The 23,476-nt window shown below is 36.1% G+C and overlaps 1 protein-coding gene across 1 annotated transcript in view; it reads left to right on the top strand.

Annotated features, from left to right (window-relative positions):
* tnpo1 (transportin 1) overlaps positions 1–23,214 on the top strand; it is a 24,691-nt gene extending 1,477 nt beyond the window's left edge. The window contains exons 2-21 of the mRNA XM_016525848.1: positions 1,318–1,393; positions 3,288–3,437; positions 3,958–4,064; positions 10,427–10,560; positions 11,871–11,952; positions 12,140–12,262; positions 12,656–12,774; positions 12,935–12,995; positions 13,414–13,582; positions 13,703–13,855; positions 14,756–14,981; positions 15,129–15,311; positions 16,004–16,181; positions 16,376–16,534; positions 17,087–17,174; positions 17,284–17,382; positions 17,471–17,566; positions 19,855–19,930; positions 21,044–21,143; positions 23,161–23,214. Coding sequence (XP_016381334.1) covers positions 1,318–1,393; positions 3,288–3,437; positions 3,958–4,064; positions 10,427–10,560; positions 11,871–11,952; positions 12,140–12,262; positions 12,656–12,774; positions 12,935–12,995; positions 13,414–13,582; positions 13,703–13,855; positions 14,756–14,981; positions 15,129–15,311; positions 16,004–16,181; positions 16,376–16,534; positions 17,087–17,174; positions 17,284–17,382; positions 17,471–17,566; positions 19,855–19,930; positions 21,044–21,143; positions 23,161–23,214 — 2,433 coding nt within the window. The remainder of the gene's footprint in view (positions 1–1,317; positions 1,394–3,287; positions 3,438–3,957; positions 4,065–10,426; positions 10,561–11,870; positions 11,953–12,139; positions 12,263–12,655; positions 12,775–12,934; positions 12,996–13,413; positions 13,583–13,702; positions 13,856–14,755; positions 14,982–15,128; positions 15,312–16,003; positions 16,182–16,375; positions 16,535–17,086; positions 17,175–17,283; positions 17,383–17,470; positions 17,567–19,854; positions 19,931–21,043; positions 21,144–23,160) is intronic.
* Positions 23,215–23,476: the final 262 nt, after the last annotated feature.

The raw sequence follows: 23,476 nt of genomic DNA, 5'->3' as shown, positions 1-23,476 counted from the left end.
CGGCCAGTCGATGAATTGCAGTTTTAGTCACTTCCGTGTTGGTTTCACAAGAGAGACCGGAAGGTTGCCGCTTGGACACGGCATCACAATATGGTAAGAGCTTAACATTTCCGTCTCACGCTTGAGGTATTCGGCCAATCACAATGCACTGGATAGCTGGCCAATCAGAGCACACCTTGCTTTTCAGAACAATAAACTTTGTAAAAATAGACTTGTTTCAGAAAGGCGGGGCATAGAGGAGAAACAATAATGTACAGTATGTGGAAAATGTGTTTTTTGAACCTTAAACCGCATAAACACATTTCATTACACCAAATACACAAAATAAAGTTATTTTTAGCAACATCATATGACCCCTTTAATCTAGCAAATTAAGCATTGTTTTTTGTCATTCATATACAGCTGCCTGTGAAAGGAGCAGATGATAAAATGCTACACGTTCATACTAAAAACCTAACATGTTAAAGTACTTTGTCTAAATTTCAGGTTAAATGAATATCACAACATATAAGGTATATAAATAGCCTATGTATCATTGTTGAATTACCAGTAAACTATTTGCCTAAAGATTAGCTCTTTCCAAAACGGTATGATTTTCTTTCTTTTGTAGAGCATAAATGAAGATAAACGGTAGCTGTGGCGTCAGATTTATGGGTTAAGATGTGCCAGTGGCTACTAAAAGTAACATCTCCATTAATCAAATACTTTAACTCTTTTAAGAAAATGTGAATAATGTGCTTAAAAATAAAACTTCGGAATGAGACTGCTTGTTATTAAATAGTTTTTTGTACATGTCCTTTATATTTGTATTTTATTTGCAAGTAAATCGTTCACTTACTCCTCAGTGACTCAATGTACCTCGTCCTCTTGCTTTTTTCGTAAGACCGTATTTCTGTGGCCCAGAGTTAGTTCTTCTGTGCGCTTTCTGCACAATTCTTTCAAAAGCACATTTATTGAATTATGTTTCATTTTGTTATAGATTTAGACTGCAATATTGATGTTTGTGTAGTTTTTAGTTAGTAGTGCAGTGAATTACCTTATGGCCCAAGTGTATTCTATTTCCAATCCAATAAAACTATTTTCATATTTACTTTACTGGATGTTAAATTGTATTCACACATCATTTGTGTATTATACCATTGGCGAATGAGACCTGAATGGCTCATATATTCATGAGTTCATTGATGTAATTGTCCATCTACTGTAAACATCAAACGGTTTGTCCATTAAGTACGTGCGCAGATGCACATTTCCCCTGCTGTTTGCACTATCCTCTGTCTCTGTGGTCTTTATGCCTTTTCTTAATGTGCACCACAGAAACTTGAGCAGCTCAATCAATACCCGGACTTCAACAACTACCTGATATTTGTGCTCACAAAGCTAAAGACAGAAGGTAAGATGTGCATGTTGCCATTAATTGATTGTATTACACTTGATTTATAATTTTAATTTGAGATGTGACTTATTCAGGACTAATATGGTTATGTGATTTGTTCATTAGGGATATCTGGGGTCACTTTAATTTAAAAACTTTTAGTGTGTGATGGCGTCAGTGAATATAACCCTTTAATTTGTATGTAGACATATTGTGTGATGGGAGGGATTGCAAGTAGGTGCAGGATATTGCCTGTTGTCGGTCTGCATTGTGGTTCATTGCAGTTTATGAGGTTTGCCATGATAGTTTTGTGTAGTATATTAAAGGGTTAGTTCAGCCAAAAATAAAAATTAGGCTGTGGACGGAAGGAATGCAACACCCGCTGAGTACAACGATAGAGCTTGAAAGATCAAAGACAATTTTTAATATAACTCCGACTGGATTCGTCTGAAAGAAGAAAGTCATATACACCTAGGATGCACCGGGGGTGAGTAAAACACAGCCTAATTTGTATTTTTGGGTGAACTAACCCTTTAAGAGAAAATCGTATATTCCAATTACTAGAAGAAATGGATCAGATACAAGGGGAGGGAGTTGAGGCGAGCAGAAGGTAGTGTTTAGTCTCAATCGTGTTTTCTGAAGCCAGTGGCTGTATAGCTGCTGTGACTTCAGGTCAGTGGTAATCTGTCAAGTGCACTGGGAGCTTAGCTGCACTGACCTTTTGAATCTGTGTCCTCTGTCAAGCCCCAGGTCACAGAACGTGTTTAAAAACAACACTAGTTCATCTACCAATGTTTCTCTCTCTTTTTCCCTGAATTAGCCTGAGGTCCATTTAAAAACGGAAGTTTCTTTATTAAGCATCCACCAAATTAGTTCAGAGCTCAACAATAAAAATTATTTTCCAGTGTGGGCTGTAGATTTATTTATTTTAAGCAAATAATTTTTGACTTTAATTTTTTTCAAACAGCATTTTTGTAAGTGTCAAAAATCTGTCCAACTGATGTATAATACTGTATAATATAATATAAACACTAGATCAGTTCAGGGCTCAACAGTAAGATCTTTTTTTTGTGGGCTGCAGTTTTATGTATTTCTCCAAATGTACCGTATTGACATGTCAAAGTCTAGACCCTGAATATAAGACGACCGCGTTTTTTCAGATGTATTTCCAAGAAAAAAATATCGTCTTATATTCGGAACAATACGGTATTATTTTTTTACTTGTAAACATTTTTATAGGTATTATATTTATATTTATATTATACGAAACAGATTTATTTAAAAACAGAATGTTCTTTATTAAGCATCCACCAAATCAGTTTAGGGCTCAACAGTAAGATTTTCTTTTTTATCTGTGGGCTGTGTTTGTTTTGTTTGTTTGTTAAAATAACATTTTATTGGTGTCAAATATTGTATTATATTATATAATTATATTATTTATGATAGAATTATATTATAAAAACAGATGGTTCAAGTTTGTTTTGCTATTCGGCCCGAATCAGTTTTCTAAAGTGTTTTTGAAAAATCACATACCCTGCCTTTAAGCATCCACTAACCTGTTCAAGGCTCAAAAGTAAGGATTTTCCCCCCCTGTGTTGGGCTGTAGATTTATTACATTTTTTTTTATTTGTATTTTATTTTCAAGCCATTTTTAAAGCAACATTTTTTGGAATTGACAAGATTGTTGTCATTACATAATTTCATCACATTTAAGGTTGTATTATTTTATCATATTTTTGTATAAGTGTGGCATTTTAAATACTTTTGTATTTGCATTCTTGTAGTATTTGCAGTATAGCTTTTTCTGTTTATCCCTGTGGTTGTTTGAATCTTTCTTTCTTTCCTTTAATGCTGTGTCTTGTGCCCAGGGCTATATTTTCTACCCAAGCTTTTTATCCTTCCTTTCTCATAGATGAGGCCACTCGTTCTCTCAGTGGTCTCATTTTGAAGAACAACGTTAAGGCCCATTACCAGAACTTCCCAAACGGTGTGTCTGACTTCATCAAAAATGAGTGCCTGCAAAACATTGGAGACTCCTCACCGCTCATTAGAGCCACAGTGGGTGAGTATGGACCGACAAAGCATTTTCTGTCTGGCTCTGAGCCACAGCTTTTGCCATCATGACAAACAATATTATGCCTTTGGGGTCTGTGTCTGGCTTTGTGTTGTTGCTTTCGATGTAAGATCATTTATTGACTCTATGTTCGAGAATACACAGTGTGTTTTTTTTAAATTAGCCTTTTGTGATTGTGATTAGACTGTAATGAGGAATGCAGTGCTCTGTTTCTGTGGTTACTAGGCATCTCACAAAACAGCATAATATATATCGTTTCTCCTCTTTTTGTTTATTTGGTTTGAAATTTTTATTTATTTTAATTAATATTTTCCCACACAGTGATGAATATAGTGAAAACCGAGTATAATTTGTCCACATATTATGATGTTTTGATAGAATATGATATCAAATTTGCCATAACAGCTTGATTTTTGTGTAAACGGTTGTTTCTGGCAGTTGGTTATGTGAACTGCAGTATAGGCTGGTCTGAATGGTGCATTATTGTGCATATGTTTGTGTTCCTCAGGTATTCTGATCACAACTATAGCTTCTAAAGGGGAGTTACAGAACTGGCCGGAGCTTCTACCTAAACTTTGTTTACAGCTGGACTCAGAGGACTATAATACTTGTGAAGCGAGTCCCCATGAGTCTGTGTGTAGTCAGGTTTAAGTCCCCACCAGGTTATATAAACCAGTACACACACACACACTTTCTGATGTCCTTTCTCTCCTCTCTCATGTTTCTTCTCATCAGTCTCGCATTATCTCATGTTTCTCTCTCTTTGTCCCTCTAAGTGGAGCTGTGAGATGATGCATGTTGCTGACTCATTGTCTAAAACTGTAGTGTAGGCCTAGTTCAAAGCTTCATCATCTGAGCCCTCGGCAGTACAATTGAGGTTTGGTTATATACTTGTGTTGCAACATACCTCCACAAGGATGTTACTCTGCTTGGCATGATGTAATAGGAATTTACATCATCAAAGTGTGCTCATCAAACTGTTTTTTTTTTTTTATATATACATCGTTGATTTAGTTGGATTGTTATTTGTCTGGATATTTGGTTTAATGTTTTGCTGAAGTTTGTTTCATGTAATATCTTAATTTGGATAATTGTTTAATTAACGTAAAATATTTGTAAAGTAATTACAAATCTTGGATCAAAATTGGACTCTTTATTTTCATAAAACTTGTAGGTGTTTTCACAACATTGGAATATAGTCACAGCTGACGCGCTAATGTCCACTGTACAGCACAGCCTTATTAAATGGTTACTGCAATCATTTTCAAAAGTTTGTGGTCAGTAAGCTTGACTGATTGATTGATTTTAAGAAAATTATACTTTGTTATTCAGCAAGGAAAAATTACATAATCAAACGTAACAGTAAAAACATTTAGTGATATTACCAAGATTTCTATTTCAAATAGATGCTGTTCTTTTTTACTTTCTATTAATCAGAATTACTGTAATTGAATTTGCTAAAATGTAAATAAGTTCTGAGAGCACGTAAATGCTTATACAAGTTAAAACTCACTGATTTGTCCTTTCATAATTGGGTGATAATAATATTGATAATTCTGACATAGTGTGGCTGTGAATGCACCATATATCCTATATTTTGCACTGCTAAAATGCTGTATTGACCAGTCAGAAGCTACAACTGGATCAATCAGTTTCATAAATTTGGAATAACAATATATGCATCATTTAGTCTAGTAATGTGGGCAAAGGCAACAAGTCCTTAAAATAGCCATTTAATTCCAGAGTGCTTTGTAGTCACTAGAGGCTGTCCAGTGTTAGTATATTAAAAGTGTCTATCTTTGAACCATTATGTGTGTACTCTGAAAATGAATGGTTTGTCTTAAAGCTGAAATGAAGAAAACACTGACCACGTTAAGTGCCCGTGAGTTTAAAAGATGTGCTATATAAAAAAACATTATCATTCTTAAAGGGATAGTCCACCCAAAAATGAAAATTCTGTCATTAATTACTCACCCTCATGTCGTTCCAAATTCATAATACTTTTGTTCATTTTCAGAACACAAATTAAGATATTTTTGATGAAATCCATACATTTTTGACCCTCCATAGACAACAATGTAACTTAACCCTCCATAGACAACAATGTAACTGAAATGTTCCCAGGCCCAGAAACGCAGTAAAGACATCGCAAATAGTCCATGTCCATCAGTGGTTCAACCTTAATTTTATGAAGCTACGAGAATACTTTTTGTGTGTAAAGAAAACAAAAATAACTACTTTATTCAACAATTCTTCTCCCCCGAGTTACCATCTTCTGCCATTAATGAGAATACCACAACGAAGGCCTTACGGGTTTGGAACGACATAAGGGTGAGTAATTAATGATAAAATTTTTGAATGAACTAACCCTTTAATATTATTATTATTTTATATATGTACATTTGGAGACAAGTTTCACACCCCACTGTCATTATCTACACAGTAACAGTAGCATCCATTTGGATAAATCTGTTTTGCTGATGCAAGCATGTAAAACTCCTTGAGCCCTGAGCATCTGGACTCAAGGCTAAGAAGGTGAAGTCTTGGCGTTAGATCAGTACATATACCTGTGCACACACAAACCTATCTCTGGTTTGATGTTACAAGTTAGGTTTGAATTTTGGAGGTTTGGCTGGTAAAATACGGAGCTGATTTGTAAACTTTGTGTGGCTATAAGTTCTACAACTTCCGAGGCAGTGTTTTTGTTTGGGTTGAGCAGGCATACAGGGCCGTGAACCCTGGTTAACACACGTCATCTTGAGATGTTACTTTTATGTTCCTTTTATTTAGTAGTTGAGTAAATTCTGTCTCATACACCAACACAGGAACAAAGAAACTGAACTCGGAGTGTGTGTGCAGTACAATGCTCTGCACTCTGTGACTGCGAGACTCTTGAGCAGGCTTGTTAACACAGATTGAGGTCAGTTATTTTCTACTGTGGAGATCAGATGTGATCACAACTGATCATAGACACGTCTAGAGATGGTGCACGCTTTGACTGTCACGTCCTTCTCCTATACACAATGCTCTTCAGAAGTGCCCATTGAAAATCTGAGTGAATGTGACCAGTTTAAACCTGTAAATTAAGCTTTATGATTTTGAAATGTTATGACATAAAAAGAGGAATAGATAATAATAATAATAATAATAATTCATTACATTTATATAGCGCTTTTCTAGGCACTCAAAGCGTTTTACATTGTCAGGGGGTATCTCCTCATCCACCACCTCATCCACCAGATATGTAAAATTTCGCACAATTTTTAGGTTGCTAATCAGATGTAAGCAAATTAGTGCCATTTACTGTAAACTGTAATTTCCCCATAAAGGAGGATGTTCCAAATACCAAGATACATTGAAATTGTTTTAAATTGTCTCAATTCAGATTGTAATTTGATCACATAATTTATGTAAAAATTATTCAAATTAGGAAACCCCACAGAATAGTTGCACGTCTGAGTCCCATAGTGTATGTATACATTTTTATTTATTTATTGTTTTTTTAAACTACACACTACTATTCAAAAATTGGGGTCAGTAAGATTTTTTTTGTTCATCTTTCTGTTCATCAGGGAATCCTAAAAAATGACCATGGTTTCCAAAAAATACATAATTTAATTTGTAAAAACAATTCACAGTATTAGTGTTTTTACAGTATTTTGAAATGAATAAATAAATATAGTTTTGGTGAGCAAAAGAAACCTCTTTCAAATCTTGCCTGTAGTGATTGGCAATTCCTCAGACAGCATGTGGTATGACTACGTAGAATATGTGTCTATAACTATCTTCAAATGGCATGCTGAGTAAGAGAATCATAAGTCAGTCCTCTAAAGCCATGAATGCTCACCTCTAGCTCAACTGTTTGTAGCATGCTGAGTGCCAGGTCAGAGACATTACAAGGGGAAGAAGATGGACCACTCATAGATAAATGATTAGGAGAAATGTTAAGGTCCTAATATGGTCACAGTAGGAATGAAATTCTGCCATAGTAGTTAATTTGCCCTAGAATGTGCATTAATTGTATATGTCTGAAAATTACTTTATTGTAGTGTTATTTAGTCTAAAATTTTTTAGATTTAACACTTTTGGATATTTCAGTCTTTGTCTTTTCAAGTTCAAGTAGATGTGCTTGTATACCTATTACCTACATAGAAAATACATTAACAAGGAGCATTAGCAAGATTGAACTGACTTGGCTTGAAGGAACTTTGAACAAGGTCATGAGTTTAATTCTGAAGACACATAAGTGGTAATATAAGCAGCAAACAACTTAGCTGTGTGTGTGTGTGTAAAAAGGAGAAAGCATCCATCCACCGCTGTGATCCTCTGGTTTGGTTGTGGTATGTGGGTCATCATATTGCCATATGAAGTCTGCAGAAGTTGAGAGACATTTCCAGAATGTCAGGGATGACTCTTTTTAGCTTGGGCATAGAGTGGTTTTCCTCCCTGTAATGAGTTTAATTTGCAGGGATGACGTATGTTATCTTGTTTATATGTTTAAGATGTTCCTGAACTTTGAATCATAGTTTATTGCCTTAAAGTGGCCACAGCCCACACTGGCCGATATATGAGCACACTGGTGCGGAAATGCATATGAAAGTGATGGTAATTACTGATGTGTTTGTTGTACAGCTGGTCCGACCAAAGGCCATTGTTTGTTGTCAAAGATTTTTTTTCTAAATGGTTGCTTATAAATTAAATAGTAATCATGCAATTAATTTCAATATTTAAAGGGGTGGTTTAATGGTTTTTTTCTAGGCTTGATTGTGTTTATGGGGTGCAGTCTAACGTCCCTACCAGCCGTTTTTGTAGACATTAAACTATTTTAAAAGACAATATCTCCGTTTGCATTGATCTTTCAGCTTCATAACTTTGCAGATATTGTTTATGCTCAAACAGCAACATTACACACTAACTAACGTTAAAAAAGTGAAATTGCATGACAATGAAAATCCTATAATGATAATCCTTTAATGAAATCCTAGACAATGTCTTTGCATTTGTATATATGGACAAATGCAATTATAGATATAATAGATATATTGATACATAGATATATAGATACATATGTAGATACATATATGTGTGTGTGTGTGTGTGTGTATGTATGTGTGTGTGTGTGTGTGTATATATATATATATATATATAGATAGATAGATAGATAGATAGATAGATAGACTGATTAGCTGTTGTTATAGTCTGTAGTGTTTTGACTGGAGGCTTCCTCTTGTTATTTTCTCTAAGCTCTCTAGCTCAAAATGTGCCATCTCCAACCAAGTGCAAGCTGACAGTGGAGACAGTTGCCATAGCGACAGCCGAGCCAGACAGCTCGTTGCCACGGCGCCGTTTGTGCTCGTGACCTGATTAGATTCCTTACAGGTGGAATGTGTGTGTGATCAGGAGGAAGCTTGATGTGTTGGGTGGGTCCCTCTGCTGCAGGGTCTGGCTTTGGCATTGTTCTCCATCAGATTCTTTTTGGTGATATTTTGTGGCAGTGAATGCTATATTTACATTACATTTACATTTATTTGGTTAGCAGATACTTTTATCCAAGTTGACTTATAAATGAGCAATGCAATAAGCAGTTAATCTTAAGAAAGCACTAGCAATTCTAGGTTTCAAATATTGTCCAGAAAAGTTTTTATTATTTATTAAGTTTTAAATATATTATGTCTGACATAGTATATTTTATTTACTTCATAGATGAAAATTTGTGATGGTCATCAGTTAAAAAAAACTTGAACTAATATATACAGTGTATAGTTAATAGTAGTACTAGTACTACTAGTTTTGATATGAACTATTATTGTCTCTATATGTGTATTATGTAATGAGGCTATGAACCTGTTTTGTAGGCTCATTGCCAGACCTGTAGTGCCTACTGAACAGATTACTGACCAAGAAACCCACATTATTCCTGTGACAATTTCAGTTATTACCTTGAGCATTTATTTCCTGTGTCTATTAAAGGGATAGTTGACCTTCAGTTGGTCCTCATTGACTTGCATAGTGTTTTTTTTTCTCCATACTATGAAAGTCAATGGGGACCAGCAACTGAAGGTCAACTATCCCTTTAAAGGCAGGGTATGTGATTTTTCAAAAACACTTTAGAAAACTGATTCGGGCCGAATAGCAAAACAAACTTGTAGCCAATCAGCAACAAGGGGCGTGTCTACTCGTGATGTGGAGGAGAGAGTTTTCAGTGCATGGGACGGACATTAGCCGAGCCGAGCGACAGAAAGATAGAGATGGCAGATAAAAAAACAAAAGAGGAAAACGTCTGCAGAACGATAAGGCAAGAAGTAGGACCCATGTAAATATCGGATCAGCTTTCCAGCGCCGGAGAGAACTCAAGGACCGAGGCCTGCGATCGGACACCAAGGTTGCTTTGTTTCTTCTCAATAGGTGAGTAACACCGTGTCTACAACAGCTAAATGGATAGCTGGCCAATCACAGCATACCTCGCTTTTTCAGACCGATGAGTTTTGTAAAAATCGACGCGTTTCAAAAAGGCGGGGCATAGAGGAGAAACAATAATGTACAGTATGTGGAAAATAATGTGTTTTTTGAACTTTAAACCGCATAAACATTTCATTACACCAAATGCACAAAATAATGTTCTTTTTAGCAGCATCATATGACCCCTTTAAATTAACCTACAGCTGTTTTTGTCTGTCTGCTTTGCATTAAATCTGCATGTCACCTGCAGTGTACACAGTCCATGAGCCAGCTGTTAGCTTGAGGCAACGGCAAAAGTATTCTACTTAATTTTTTTCAGCAGCTCTGGCTGCACGTCAAGCCAAAAATAGAAATGGACTGAAGGCCTCAGTGTCACTGTGTGACAGTTACGACTGGTTAGGTCAGTTTGATAGATTGTTATGGAAGTGTTCTAGATTAAAAATGTGAGGTTGTTCAGTGAGAAGGGGAAATATGTATGATTTGTCTGTGTTACATTCCTGATGTGTTTGTCTTTTTAGGGGGCTTTTGGAGCTCTGCAGAAGATCTGTGAGGACTCCGCTGAGATCCTGGACAGTGACATGCTGGACCGACCACTCAACGTGATGATCCCCAAGTTTCTGCAGTTCTTCAAGCACAGTAGCCCCAAGATCAGGTAAGATAAACCTGCGTTCCTTAATGGAGCACAAGTGTTTGAAACAGTGAGGAAATGTTACTTGTAACTAATTCATTTAGACAGGAAATGTCATGACATCAGATAGGGGTGGGTGATATGACCAAATTCTTATATCACGATATGAGTCATTTTATTTCACGGTAATGATATATATCACGATATAGTTAGTTTTGCTTGAAATAAGGTCTTTATGATATCAAAAATTTTGATACCATAGAAATTTCATAATTCTTGTCACCAGCGTCAGTATCACAAAAAAAGAATACGATCTTAAATTTAAAAAAAAAAAAGTTCACTGAAGACAAGTAAAAAGTCAGTGATTAAATAAGAATAAGAAACAAATTACAAGCAATAGGACAAAAAGTTACTTAAGTGATTTAGTCAAGAGCAGTGAAAAATGTTAACATGAAAGTCAGACAGCAGGAATATTAAACTGCTGTCACTTTAAGAGCTGCACGGATCCAATATACTGTTAAACGTGTTTTCTTTCTCAGCTTTTTGCTTTCACTTATGACCTTAATTACTGTGTTTATGAGGATACTTGCAAAAACGGGCATTTTTACACATACGAGTGTGTGTATTTAACTGTCTATTTAACTGCTTTTGTCACGTGAGCATGTAACCACTAGAGAAGAAAGTCCAAAATCTTTACCAGTTGGCAAATTCCTACCGGTCAATCGTGTCTACTGGAATATCGCCCACCCCTAATATCAGATTTTCACTTTGTTTTCCTTTTGTGTGTGTTTGACCTTTTTTGGCCAATGAATCACACTCAAAATACAAGTGTAGGGAGGCAGAGAGAGAGTTTGTGACCATAACTACACAAAATGAACTCACTATTGATCAGGGCTTCCTGCAGACTGGAGTGCTTAACACCACTGATCTATAATAGTCATTATACTGTATATAGATCAGTGGTTAACACCCTGTCTTTTTTCAAATTCCAAAAAAGTTCCAACACTGCATCTTGATTTTGTCTGTTATCTCCTCCAACATGATTTTGTGTGGCAGTAGTAGCTGCACGCTGTTGTCGTCGTCGACTTTTTCCGTTTTAGGATGAGTAGCGATGCAAAACCACCAGCTACTCTGGTCCATACAGTTTCTAGTGCTGCACCGTTTACAATATAATCGTATGTGTAGTATTAACATTATATCGATAATTAATTTTTCAATATCACGGTTATTGTCAATACCAGTATATTGTGACCACCCACTACTGGGTACTACTACTTGCTGAGCAGTTGTTCAGACTTGTTTGATAGATGTATGGTGCTTGTTGTCTGTTGTAGGTCTCATGCCATTGCCTGTGTGAACCAGTTCATCATCAGCAGAACACAGGCCCTGATGTTGCACATAGATCCTTTCATTGAGGTACCATCTATAAAACCGGCCACCTTAATAGGATGTTCACCCAAAAATAAAAAATCTGTTATGATTTACTCACCCTCATTATTCTAGATCCCAGAATTGTGATGCCAGTTTAGAGGAAGTTGTGTCATTGTTTAGTTTGAGAAATGAAAATGTTTTTTAAATGTATGTAAATGTCTTTGTGCCACAGAACCTGTTTGCACTGGCAGGTGATGAGGAGCCTGAAGTGAGGAAGAATGTGTGTAGAGCTTTAGTCATGCTCTTGGAAGTCAGATTAGACCGTCTCCTTCCTCACATGCACAACATCATTGAGGTTAGATCATGCCTTCTGCAACCCCTAATGTAACTAAACTTTATTACATGATTGCTGAAAGTAAGAACCTTGTTCTTGATTTATCTACTGTCTTCTATAGCTTAGTAAATGTTTTTTACTAAATGTGGTCAGATCACAGAGAGGCAAAGTGAAGCAACAGCAGCCTCTTGTGGACTTTCTTTAACTGGTTTGGTAAAAGTAGACTCGGTGAGCCTTCATGAAACACAAGCAAAATTAATTACTGTACATAAAAGTATCATGTTACATTCAAGGTTTTTTTTTTGTGTGTGTGAAAATTACTTTTTGAACAGTTTGCACAAAAATACGCTCTGTTCATGTTTCATGAATAAGGCCCGATGTTTTTATACTCACAACCTCTTTTCTGTTTTTCAGTACATGTTGCAGAGGACACAAGATCAGGATGAAAATGTCGCTCTGGAGGCCTGTGAATTTTGGCTCACACTTGCCGAGCAGCCTGTGTGTAAGGAGGTTCTGTGTGGACACCTGCCTAAGTGAGCTTGTGCAAACACACAGTGTCCTTTTGATTAAAAGAAAAAAATATCAACTCGTGTAGATGCATTTAATTATAATACAGTTCAGCAACAGGACAAAGCTGCTTATTTGATTATTATCAGGATCGGTCATGAGTTTTTCTTTTTCTTTTTGTCACAGATTGACACCCGTTCTTGTGAATGGAATGAAGTACTCTGAGATTGACATAATCCTGTTGAAGGTCAGTTTCTCTATCTGGTTCTAAAGCTTCTTTTTGATATGTTTTCATATGCCACCCTAAACATAAAAAATAAAGTAAAACATACTAAATAACAACTGTGATTTGAGTTCATACACACAGCGCACAAGTGATTTGGTTACAGTGCTCAACCGCATAAAAAAACAACAACATATTGTCGATTTGTTTACATTTGTCATATGCAAATTAATAGCTTTTTATTTTCCATATCTCAGCCTGTCTTTTAGAGAGTTATAAAGTACCTATTTAGCTAAATAAATACAGAAAGCATTATTTCAAGAATACATTAGTATTTTAGATTTATTTTGAAAGCATGTGATGCAGAAAAAGATGGCAGAAAAAAAACTAATTATAGGTTTATGCCAAACAAGTTTTGAAAACATTTGTTAATGATTTCCAGGGTGATGTTGAGGAGGATGAAGCAATCCCGGACAATGAGCAGGACATTCGCCCCAGGTTCCATCGCTCACGCACTGTGGCCCAACAACACGAGGGGGGAGACTCCATTGAGGAAGATGATGATGAAGATGATTTGGATGATGATGAAACCATCTCAGATTGGAACTTGAGTAAGAAACGGTGTTTAAAAATGACACAGACTCAGCCAAGTCCTTGACTTCTTTAAAATGCATGTACAATGAGACATTTGCTGTTGTCTTCATTATTTTTTTTCTGGTGTGTGTGTGTAGGGAAATGTTCTGCAGCTGCACTAGATGTCCTGGCGAATGTTTTCAGAGATGATTTGCTTTTGCATATTCTTCCTTTACTGAAAGAACTACTGTTCCATCCAGAGTGGCTTATTAAAGAGTCTGGCATACTTGTACTGGGAGCCATAGCTGAAGGTATTCAAAAATTTCCCATGAATGCATTATATAATTCATTCATTGCATAAGCATTAGGATTCAAAATGGGAAACTTGGATATACCTACGTTTGCAGTTTTTGTATTTGAAGTTCATAACAGTATTTACTTAAAACAGAAATGTGGTAACATCATAAATGCTTGAATGTCATGTTTAATCCATTTAGCGCATCTTTGATGAATAAAATAATGAATTTCTCTCAAAATACAAATATATCGTAAAGGAACCGGTTAATATGCTTTAGTTTACAGCAGGGCTTGAATAAATCGATAATGATAATTATCGCAATATAATTTTCCTCAATAAAACGATAACAAGAGTTTGATAAAAGTTTGATACAATGTTTATGCACCAAAAGTGGAACGAAACAGCGCTACTCATTTGAAGCATGGCACACGGATCGTTTATCCGCTCGGCTCAAAGTTTAAATGGCAGCATAGCGCGAGCTCACTAGAGCAGATGCATCAGAGATTGTCTTAATATTCAAAAATGTGAAGTGTTTGTCATGTTCTGACCACAAAGAGTAGTTAAAAACCACAATAAATGGTCTGGTTTCTACAGCTTTCACTTGGGAGCAAAAATCTGCCTTTAACTTGAAAGCAATAAAAATGTGACATTTATCGTGATAATTATTAATATCAACTGATATGAAAAAAAATATCATGATAATTTTTTGGCCATATCACCCAGCCCTAGTTTACAGTGTTCATGTTACACATATTACGCATTACTATAGTTATTTACTATACTAATAAAAAAGCTGTAATTACAAGCAGTTTAAAAAATGACACAACAAGTTTTAGTTAATTAGAATTATAATATTAATAAGGTGTTTTTTAATTATTTTTTTTATGAAAAGTATTTTCTTTCTTTGCTTTAGGCTGTATGCAGGGGATGATCCCCTACTTGCCAGAGTTGATTCCTCATTTGGTACAGTGTCTGTCTGATAAGAAGGCGCTGGTTCGATCCATCACTTGCTGGACTCTAAGCCGCTACACACACTGGGTTGTTAGCCAGCCCCCCGATATCTACCTCAAACCGCTCATGACCGAACTGCTAAAACGGATACTCGACAGCAACAAGCGTGTCCAAGAGGCCGCCTGCAGGTGAGCATGCGTCGCACTATTGTGCTGCTTGAAGCTTACGTGTATGCATGTCATCTAGTTTAAAGAACATTTTGTTACCTGAGGTGTCTTTTTAGCTTTTGGCTTTTAACTCTTTTAAGTCTCTGACTCTCACTTTTCGTCCCACAGTGCCTTTGCTACCCTGGAAGAGGAGGCTTGCACTGAGCTGGTTCCATACCTTGCTTATATTTTGGACACGTTGGTTTTTGCTTTTGGTAAATACCAGCACAAGAACCTTCTCATCCTCTATGATGCCATTGGGACTCTGGCTGACTCTGTGGGCCACCATCTCAACAAACCAGTAATTGCACAGTCAAATGCACACAAACACTTTGTGTATCAGGCACATATCTTTATATTACAGTAGAGGTTGTATGTTACATGCAAACACACACTGAACTGCCATACAGCATTCTAGCTGATATTAAACCTCATGGAATCTCACAATATTTATTGTAAAGATAAAAAATAGCTCTGTATCTCACACACACAAATATTTGGTTTGGTAATCAATTTTATTTACAATTACCTATTTGTAATTGATTAAACTAATTGCAAAATAAATAGAGTAACATAATTCTAATTCTAAATCCAACATTCTGCCATGTTGGATTGTTTTTTTGTTTTTTTTTAGTAACTGATTGTGTATGTCTAATAAACACATGTATGTACGTGTGTACAAGATTTTAGTTTTTTTTTTTTTTTTTTTTGAAGGAAGGAAGGAAATTAATACTTTTAGCCAGCAAGGACACTTTAAATCAGCCCAAAGTGACAGTAAACGCTTTTTTACACATTGTTACAAAACATTATATTTTAAAATAAATGCTGTTCTTTTCAACTTTCTGTTCATCAAAGAATTCTGAAAAAATGTATCCACTTGAAAAAAAAAAATCTTATGAAACCCAAACTTTTGAACAATAATATATGTGTGCACAAATAAATAGCAGAGAAAAAAACTATTTCAGCAGAAGTCACAGGAATTATTAATAGTGTTCTGAATCCAGCATGTCAATGTGTGTACCTGATAATGATTTAAAGATCTTCATCATCATTCTCTGTTCAATCCTCTTTCAGTGTCTCTCATCTGTGGCCACCGCCCTGCAGAGCGGCTTCCTGCCATACTGTGAACCTGTCTACCAACGCTGTGTCAACCTGGTCCAGAAAACACTCGCCCAGGCCGTGGTGAGAAGCCACACAATTACACACACACACCCTCATCTCTCTGTAATACTGTCAGAAAATACTTAAAAAATAAAAATAAAAAAAAATACCAGAGTGTAAAAAATGTTGCAAAATGAGAATCACTTTAGAATCAAAACAAAGATGGTTTTATCCATCATAGTGAATATCACATGATCTCTTTCTCTCTATCACAGCTCCACCAGACTCAGCCTGAGTTTTATGAAGCTCCTGATAAAGATTTCATGATTGTGGCTCTGGATCTGCTCAGCGGGTTAGCAGAGGGTCTTGGAGGGAACATTGAACAGCTAGTTGCCCGTAGCAACATTCTCACTCTCATGTACCAGTGCATGCAGGTAACTATAGTGCATAGGCATGACATGGTTATAGCACCAAGGCATGACATATTTAACCCAATATAATAAAAAAATATATATATTTTAATATAATCTATTTAATATTTTAATGTAATAAATTCCTGAATTTTCAGAAGCCATTACTTTTAGTCTTCAGTGTCACATGATCCTTCAGAAATCATTTTAATATGCTGATTTGCTGCTCAAGAAACATTTCCTATTATTATCAGTGTTGAAAACACTTTTGGGTCTGTATCATTGTATGTTTGTGTCAATGAATGCCACAGTGAGTACTAGCGGCAGCTGTTTGCCACTGTATCTAGGTAACGACTGAGATGGAGAAGACAACATTTTCTCTGTATAAATGTATTTGTCCCTCTGGACTTACCATTTAATCTTTACATGCACAGAACCACATTTGCATTTGCCTTCTGCAGATGAATTGCGAGAGATGCAAATAATGCAAACCCCGAAAACAATTTATTTGTGGACAAGCAGCTGTGAGAAATGTAATGCGACAGTGCTAATCTTTTGATGATTGTATTCTCTCAGGATAAAATGCCAGAGGTTCGGCAGAGTTCTTTTGCTCTGTTGGGAGATCTGACCAAAGCCTGCTTCCAGCATGTTAAACCTTGCATCGGTATGCAGTAAAACATACTCGCTGACACTTTCTCAGTTCGATCCATCTCTGTTGACCTTCAGGCACTTAAACTTTTGTTTGTTTGTTTGTGCTAATCTCTCCTCTCTAGCTAACCTCATGCCTATCCTAGGCACAAACTTGAACCCAGAGTTGATATCAGTCTGCAACAATGCAACATGGGCCATTGGAGAAATATCCATTCAAATGGGTGGGAGTTTCCTCCTCATCTTCAGTTAGTAATTTCACTCATTTCATCATACCGTCTAGGTTAACATGCTACTTATCTCTCTGCTCAGGTTCTGAGATGCAGCCGTATGTACCGATGGTTTTACAGCAGCTTGTGGAGATCATAAACAGACCCAACACACCCAAGACACTTCTGGAGAATACAGGTACCATCTGAGGGGTGCTAGACCAGGCTGACCCCTCACAAGAGGTTTCCACCCTATCCTTTTCCCAAACTCTCCCGATCCCCATTCCGCAGTGCTTATTAATCTCCATTCAAACTCCAGGAAGTGGACCTTACAAGGTTTGATAAAGGTTTTAGGATACTTGTGCACAGTATTCTGGGTAGCTGGGTAATGAATAAGAGTAGGGGCAATTTTATGCTCAATTTTCTATATACAAAGCCAGTTCCCTCAGCATATCCTGTCTTTAAATATGAATATAACAGACCTTGTAACAGTCCAGCCATGGTACTGACTGAAGTGGATTAATAAAACAGTGAGTTCCATGTTAGCGAGTTGTTCACCGTAATGAGGTTACAAGCATCAGTCAGTGAGATATTATAAACAATGCCGAATGTAAACCAACCTTGAGAGGAATATTAAGACCTGATGTCTTTGATTTGAACATTTTTACTTGAAGATTTGAACCTTAAATAGTCATTTTTTTCCATTTAATTCAGACAAAGTCTAAACTCAGATCTAAATCTGTTTTGTGGTGTTTAGATGAATGTATAGCACCTGTACCTCGCAAATTATTTCCCAGTTACACTCCACTCTGATTGGACTGCTCAAATTAAAGCTCTTGCCTGAGCCGTAATGGCTGCCGACATTGATTTTTTTTTATTTTATTTTTTTTAAATGAGGGTGAAGTGTAATGCTCATAACATACTCCCACAGAAACAAGGGTACTTGTAGATGTGTTCCTGTTTGTCGATTTATTTCTGTTGTTTTATTTACTTTACTTTTTCAATGTGAATGCATATCTGCCAATAGATGTTGAATGTTGTTTAGTTAAGGACGGCTAACGTTTGATGCAGGATTGCTGATGTCTTGATTATTCATGTTGCAAAGACTATGTCCTTTTAAAATTTAGAAGCAAGCATGTAGCATAGGCAAATCCATACTGACCATTTTAAGTCAGTTTTAAGTTGGAGTCTATTAACACACTACTGTTCAAAAGATTGAGTTGAGTAAGTTAATAAATTGAGTAAGTATTGGGTTAAGTATTAAGTAAATTAATACTTTTATTCAGCAAGAATATATTAAATTGAGCAAATGTAACAGTAAAGACTTTTTTTTACACCTAAGAATGTAAATATGTATCACGTTTCCACAAAAATATTAAGCACCACATAAGTTTTCAACATTGATGATGATAATAAGACCTATTTCTTGAGCACCAAATCAACATACTGATTTAGGAGTAATGGCTGCTAAAAAAAGCTTTGCCATCACAGAAATAAATTACATTTTAAAATAGAAAACTGTATTGTAATCATGTTTAACGATATTACTGTTTTGTACTGTATTTTTGATCAAATAAAGCACAAGAAACTTCTTACAAAAACATGAAAATATCTTACACACCTCAAACATTTGAACAGTAGTGTATTTCTTCTTTATGGTGCAGGTTTTACATCATTAATGTTATGATGTTGAGTTTGTTCAATTTGTGAGTATTTGATAATCTATTTAATTGCTAATTAATATAACAATGGTGAACAGTGCTTAACTGTGTTTCAGACTCTTTGAATCAGCTCATCCTGCACTGAACTGCGTTCTCTAATGAGCCAATCATCTGCTTTCTGCATGTCTCATTGGACTGTTCATAAATGCCTGTCTTTAATGAGAATGTTGCATAGTTTTGTGTCTCTTAAACTTAGGTCTCCCTCCTCTGTGCCTCTTAAGATCCCGGTGGAATCTAGTCCTCTCCATGTAGTTCGCTTGGCGTAATATGCATTTTTTAATGAAACAAAAGAGACCGAAAGAAAGACAAGACTTTTCTGTTCTACTGAAGAAATTTTTGTGAGTTTAAGGGAGAAAATCTTAGAAAACAAGATTGTTTTCTGTAGTCTTCAATCTGTAATACAGGGATTTGGGGGAATATTCATATTATGGTCGCATACAAACGCTAAATGAATTTGGCAGACGCTTGAAACAGAACATGAACTTTTCTCTGTAACTCGGAGCCGTGTTTTCTAAGACTCCTCCCTTAAACGAGATCTATGTTTTTTTTAGTGTCATATTTTACATTTGACCCTGTAGTCTGGGGCTGTGAAGAGCACTAGTGAAATCTTGTGTTTATTCTCATACACAGATTCTGTCGAGTTCTGTTTCTGAGTTGTCTGTCTGTCTGTTTGTTTGTTTGTTTCTTTTTGTTTTCTCCTCCCCCCTCATTCGCTCATGTCTTGGTTGGCGTTTGGTGCTGTATAACCGTGATTGCGTTACCTTAGCAATAACAATTGGTCGTCTTGGTTACGTTTGTCCTCAAGAGGTGGCACCCATGCTACAGCAGTTTATAAGACCCTGGTGTGTATTATTCAATCTTTTATTTCATTCATTTCCTCTTTCTGTCTATCTTCTGGCTTTTCTCCCTGTGGTTTTCTTTCTTTCTTTCTTTCTTTCTTTCTCTCACTCGCTCCGTCTCTCTCCAAACCTTGTCCCAGTGTTCTTGAAAAGGCTCCTGCTTTTCTTCACACCTCACGCTAGTATAGAAACATCCAGAATTTTGTAAACAAAGCATAAATTCCACTAGCATAATTTAGATTTTCTTGTGAAAAAGACAAGGCCTGTTCAAGACATTTAAGAGAAGGTATCCCTCTCTTTCGCTCTACCTTTCTCTCTGTTCTGTATGATTCAGTCTAAATCATTGCCAACCATGTGACTAACCCTGTCCCTCTAGGTCTTGTCGTTTAATTTGCCTCAGTAGCACCTTCATGTATTCTCAATTGATTTATTTCAGTTTTCACTTCTGTTTTCGTCTTTTATTGTCGCTATCTAACTACTAATTGAGTGCATGGGGTAATATCAAATGCTTGCTGGTTTCAGGAAACGGAAGCGCTAGTTAAATGGATAAAATGAAGAGAAATGGAAAAGCTTCTTTGAAAAGCATTTCTCCTCCCCATTAGATGTGGAGTCTTTTAGCAGCATGATTCTATCCCAGAATGCCTGCCCCAAAATTTGCACTAGTTTAACGCTATAAACTAGTACATGACAGAATACATGGTGCTATATAGACATTGTATTTGTCTACTAAAGAATTCATGTAAGTAGATTGATTTACTCCAAAAAGCAGCTAAAGATCTTTATAAACATTCATAATTACTAAAGAAGGTAGATTGCATATGATTAAGAACCAATAATATTAACAATATAAAAATAAAAAAAAACGATTAGTATGGGATTGTCAGACAAACTGACAACAAACTGAACTACTTTTCGGTTTCAACAAGAGAATGTTTTATTTATAAAAAAGAGACAAATTTGTGTTTCTCCATTGACCAATCTCTGTGATTTAAAACGTTTGCTAGTCTCAAGGTGCTCTGAGGTGGTAGTCATGATATTGTGTTGATTATGTGTTTATCCACATGCAAACTAACCGCACAGGCTTGTTATTTGAAAACTGGTTCTTCCCTTCACTAGGTGCACCTCTCTGCGCAATATAAGAGACAATGAAGAAAAAGACTCTGCGTTCAGAGGAATCTGCACCATGATCACGGTCAACCCTGGTGGTGTGGTGCAGGTAAAAACAGTAATATTGTGAAATATTATTGCAATTTCTAATATTGGTTTCCTGTTTTAATATACTTTAAAATATAATTTGTTTCTGTGAGGCAGCACTAAATTTTCAGCATCATTACTCCAGTCTTCAGTGTCACATGATCCTTCAGAAATCATTCTAATATGCTGATTTATTAGAAGTGTTGAAACCGTTGTGCTGCTTAATATTTTTTGGAACCTGTGATACTTTTTTTCTTTGATGAATAAAAAGTTAAAAAGAACGGCATTTATTCAAAATAAAAATCTTTTTTAACAATATAAGTCTTTACCATCACTCTTTATCCATTTAACACATCATTGCTGCTTTCTTTCTTTCTTTCTCTCACTCGCTCCGTCTCTCTCCAAACCTTGTCCCAGTGTTCTTGAAAAGGCTCCTGCTTTTCTTCACACCTCACGCTAGTATAGAAACATCCAGAATTTTGTAAACAAAGCATAAATTCCACTAGCATAATTTAGATTTTCTTGTGAAAAAGACAAGGCCTGTTCAAGACATTTAAGAGAAGGTATCCCTCTCTTTCGCTCTACCTTTCTCTCTGTTCTGTATGATTCAGTCTAAATCATTGCCAACCATGTGACTAACCCTGTCCCTCTAGGTCTTGTCGTTTAATTTGCCTCAGTAGCACCTTCATGTATTCTCAATTGATTTATTTCAGTTTTCACTTCTGTTTTCGTCTTTTATTGTCGCTATCTAACTACTAATTGAGTGCATGGGGTAATATCAAATGCTTGCTGGTTTCAGGAAACGGAAGCGCTAGTTAAATGGATAAAATGAAGAGAAATGGAAAAGCTTCTTTGAAAAGCATTTCTCCTCCCCATTAGATGTGGAGTCTTTTAGCAGCATGATTCTATCCCAGAATGCCTGCCCCAAAATTTGCACTAGTTTAACGCTATAAACTAGTACATGACAGAATACATGGTGAATTTCTAATATTGGTTTCCTGTTTTAATATACTTTAAAATATAATTTGTTTCTGTGAGGCAGCACTAAATTTTCAGCATCATTACTCCAGTCTTCAGTGTCACATGATCCTTCAGAAATCATTCTAATATGCTGATTTATTAGAAGTGTTGAAACCGTTGTGCTGCTTAATATTTTTTGGAACCTGTGATACTTTTTTTCTTTGATGAATAAAAAGTTAAAAAGAACGGCATTTATTCAAAATAAAAATCTTTTTTAACAATATAAGTCTTTACCATCACTCTTTATCCATTAAATTTTTATTTTGAATAAACACTGTTCTTTTTATTTATCAAAGAATCCTGAAAAAAGTATCTCAGGTCCCGAAATTTTTTAGCAGCACAACTGTCTCCAACTTTGATTATAAATCAGAATATTAGAATATTTTCTGAAGGATCATGTGACACTGAAGACTGGAGTAATGATGCTGAAAATTCAGCTTTGCTTCACAGGAATAAATTATATTTTAAGGTATACTAAAATAAAAAATTGCAATAATTTTTAACAAAATTAAAAAAAATTCTGTATTTTTGATCAAATAGATACAGCCTTGATAAAAAACTGATTTAAGAAACATTCAAAATCTTACTGATCCCAAACTTTTGAACGGCAGTGTATTTACTAATGATACTGTACATGTAAAATCATTCTAATCTGATCTCTTTCTCTCTTGTTCTGCAGCTTATTAACTACGGGAGAGGATGGGAACCTCTGATACCCAGGGCATATATTGCCCTTTACCTGGGGGGAAGGGTGGTCTAGCAGGGGTGGGAGCCATTCGGCCCACTGGACCCCTGCAGACGGGGTGGGAGGGAAGTGTTAGCTGAGGCGCTAGTCGAAGACACCTCGCCAAGCCAAACCAAAATAGGGAAGAAAGCTTTTTCATCATGTCATAACAATCAGCCATGAGGGCAAAAAACTAAATACATCGTTAGCTTTCATTCACCAGGGCACTTAATGTAACGGGACATCCAGGGGTTAAAAAAAAACAGTGACACGAAGATATGTGTAAACTCTGTAGTGTTGCACTCCTGACGTAGGAAAGTGCCTGGAGACAAGCTCTGAAAGCTTCTAAAAAACAGGTTTTGTTTATTTTCTGGACTGTATCATTTAGAGGGGTGGGTGTGACGTAAATCTCAACTTGGACGCAAAGCGTAAGTCCTATGCATGGGGTGATGTAGGGTATAGCTCGACTGCATGAAAGTGTGCAGACCGTGTTTTGTGTGCCAGTTATGCACAGCAGTAGACGGTAAACATTTAAAGACAGTAAATGCTAAAAACGTACCATATTTTAGGGGCTCCGTCTAAAAGGTAACACAGCGTAACTCTAGAAATGT

This window comes from Sinocyclocheilus rhinocerous, unplaced genomic scaffold (assembly GCF_001515625.1).
Source record: "Sinocyclocheilus rhinocerous isolate Xijiao unplaced genomic scaffold, SAMN03320098_v1.1 scaffold873, whole genome shotgun sequence".
NCBI lineage: Eukaryota > Metazoa > Chordata > Actinopteri > Cypriniformes > Cyprinidae > Sinocyclocheilus > Sinocyclocheilus rhinocerous.
Note: the sequence above shows the minus strand (reverse complement) of the source record. Positions and strands in the feature narration are given on the sequence as shown.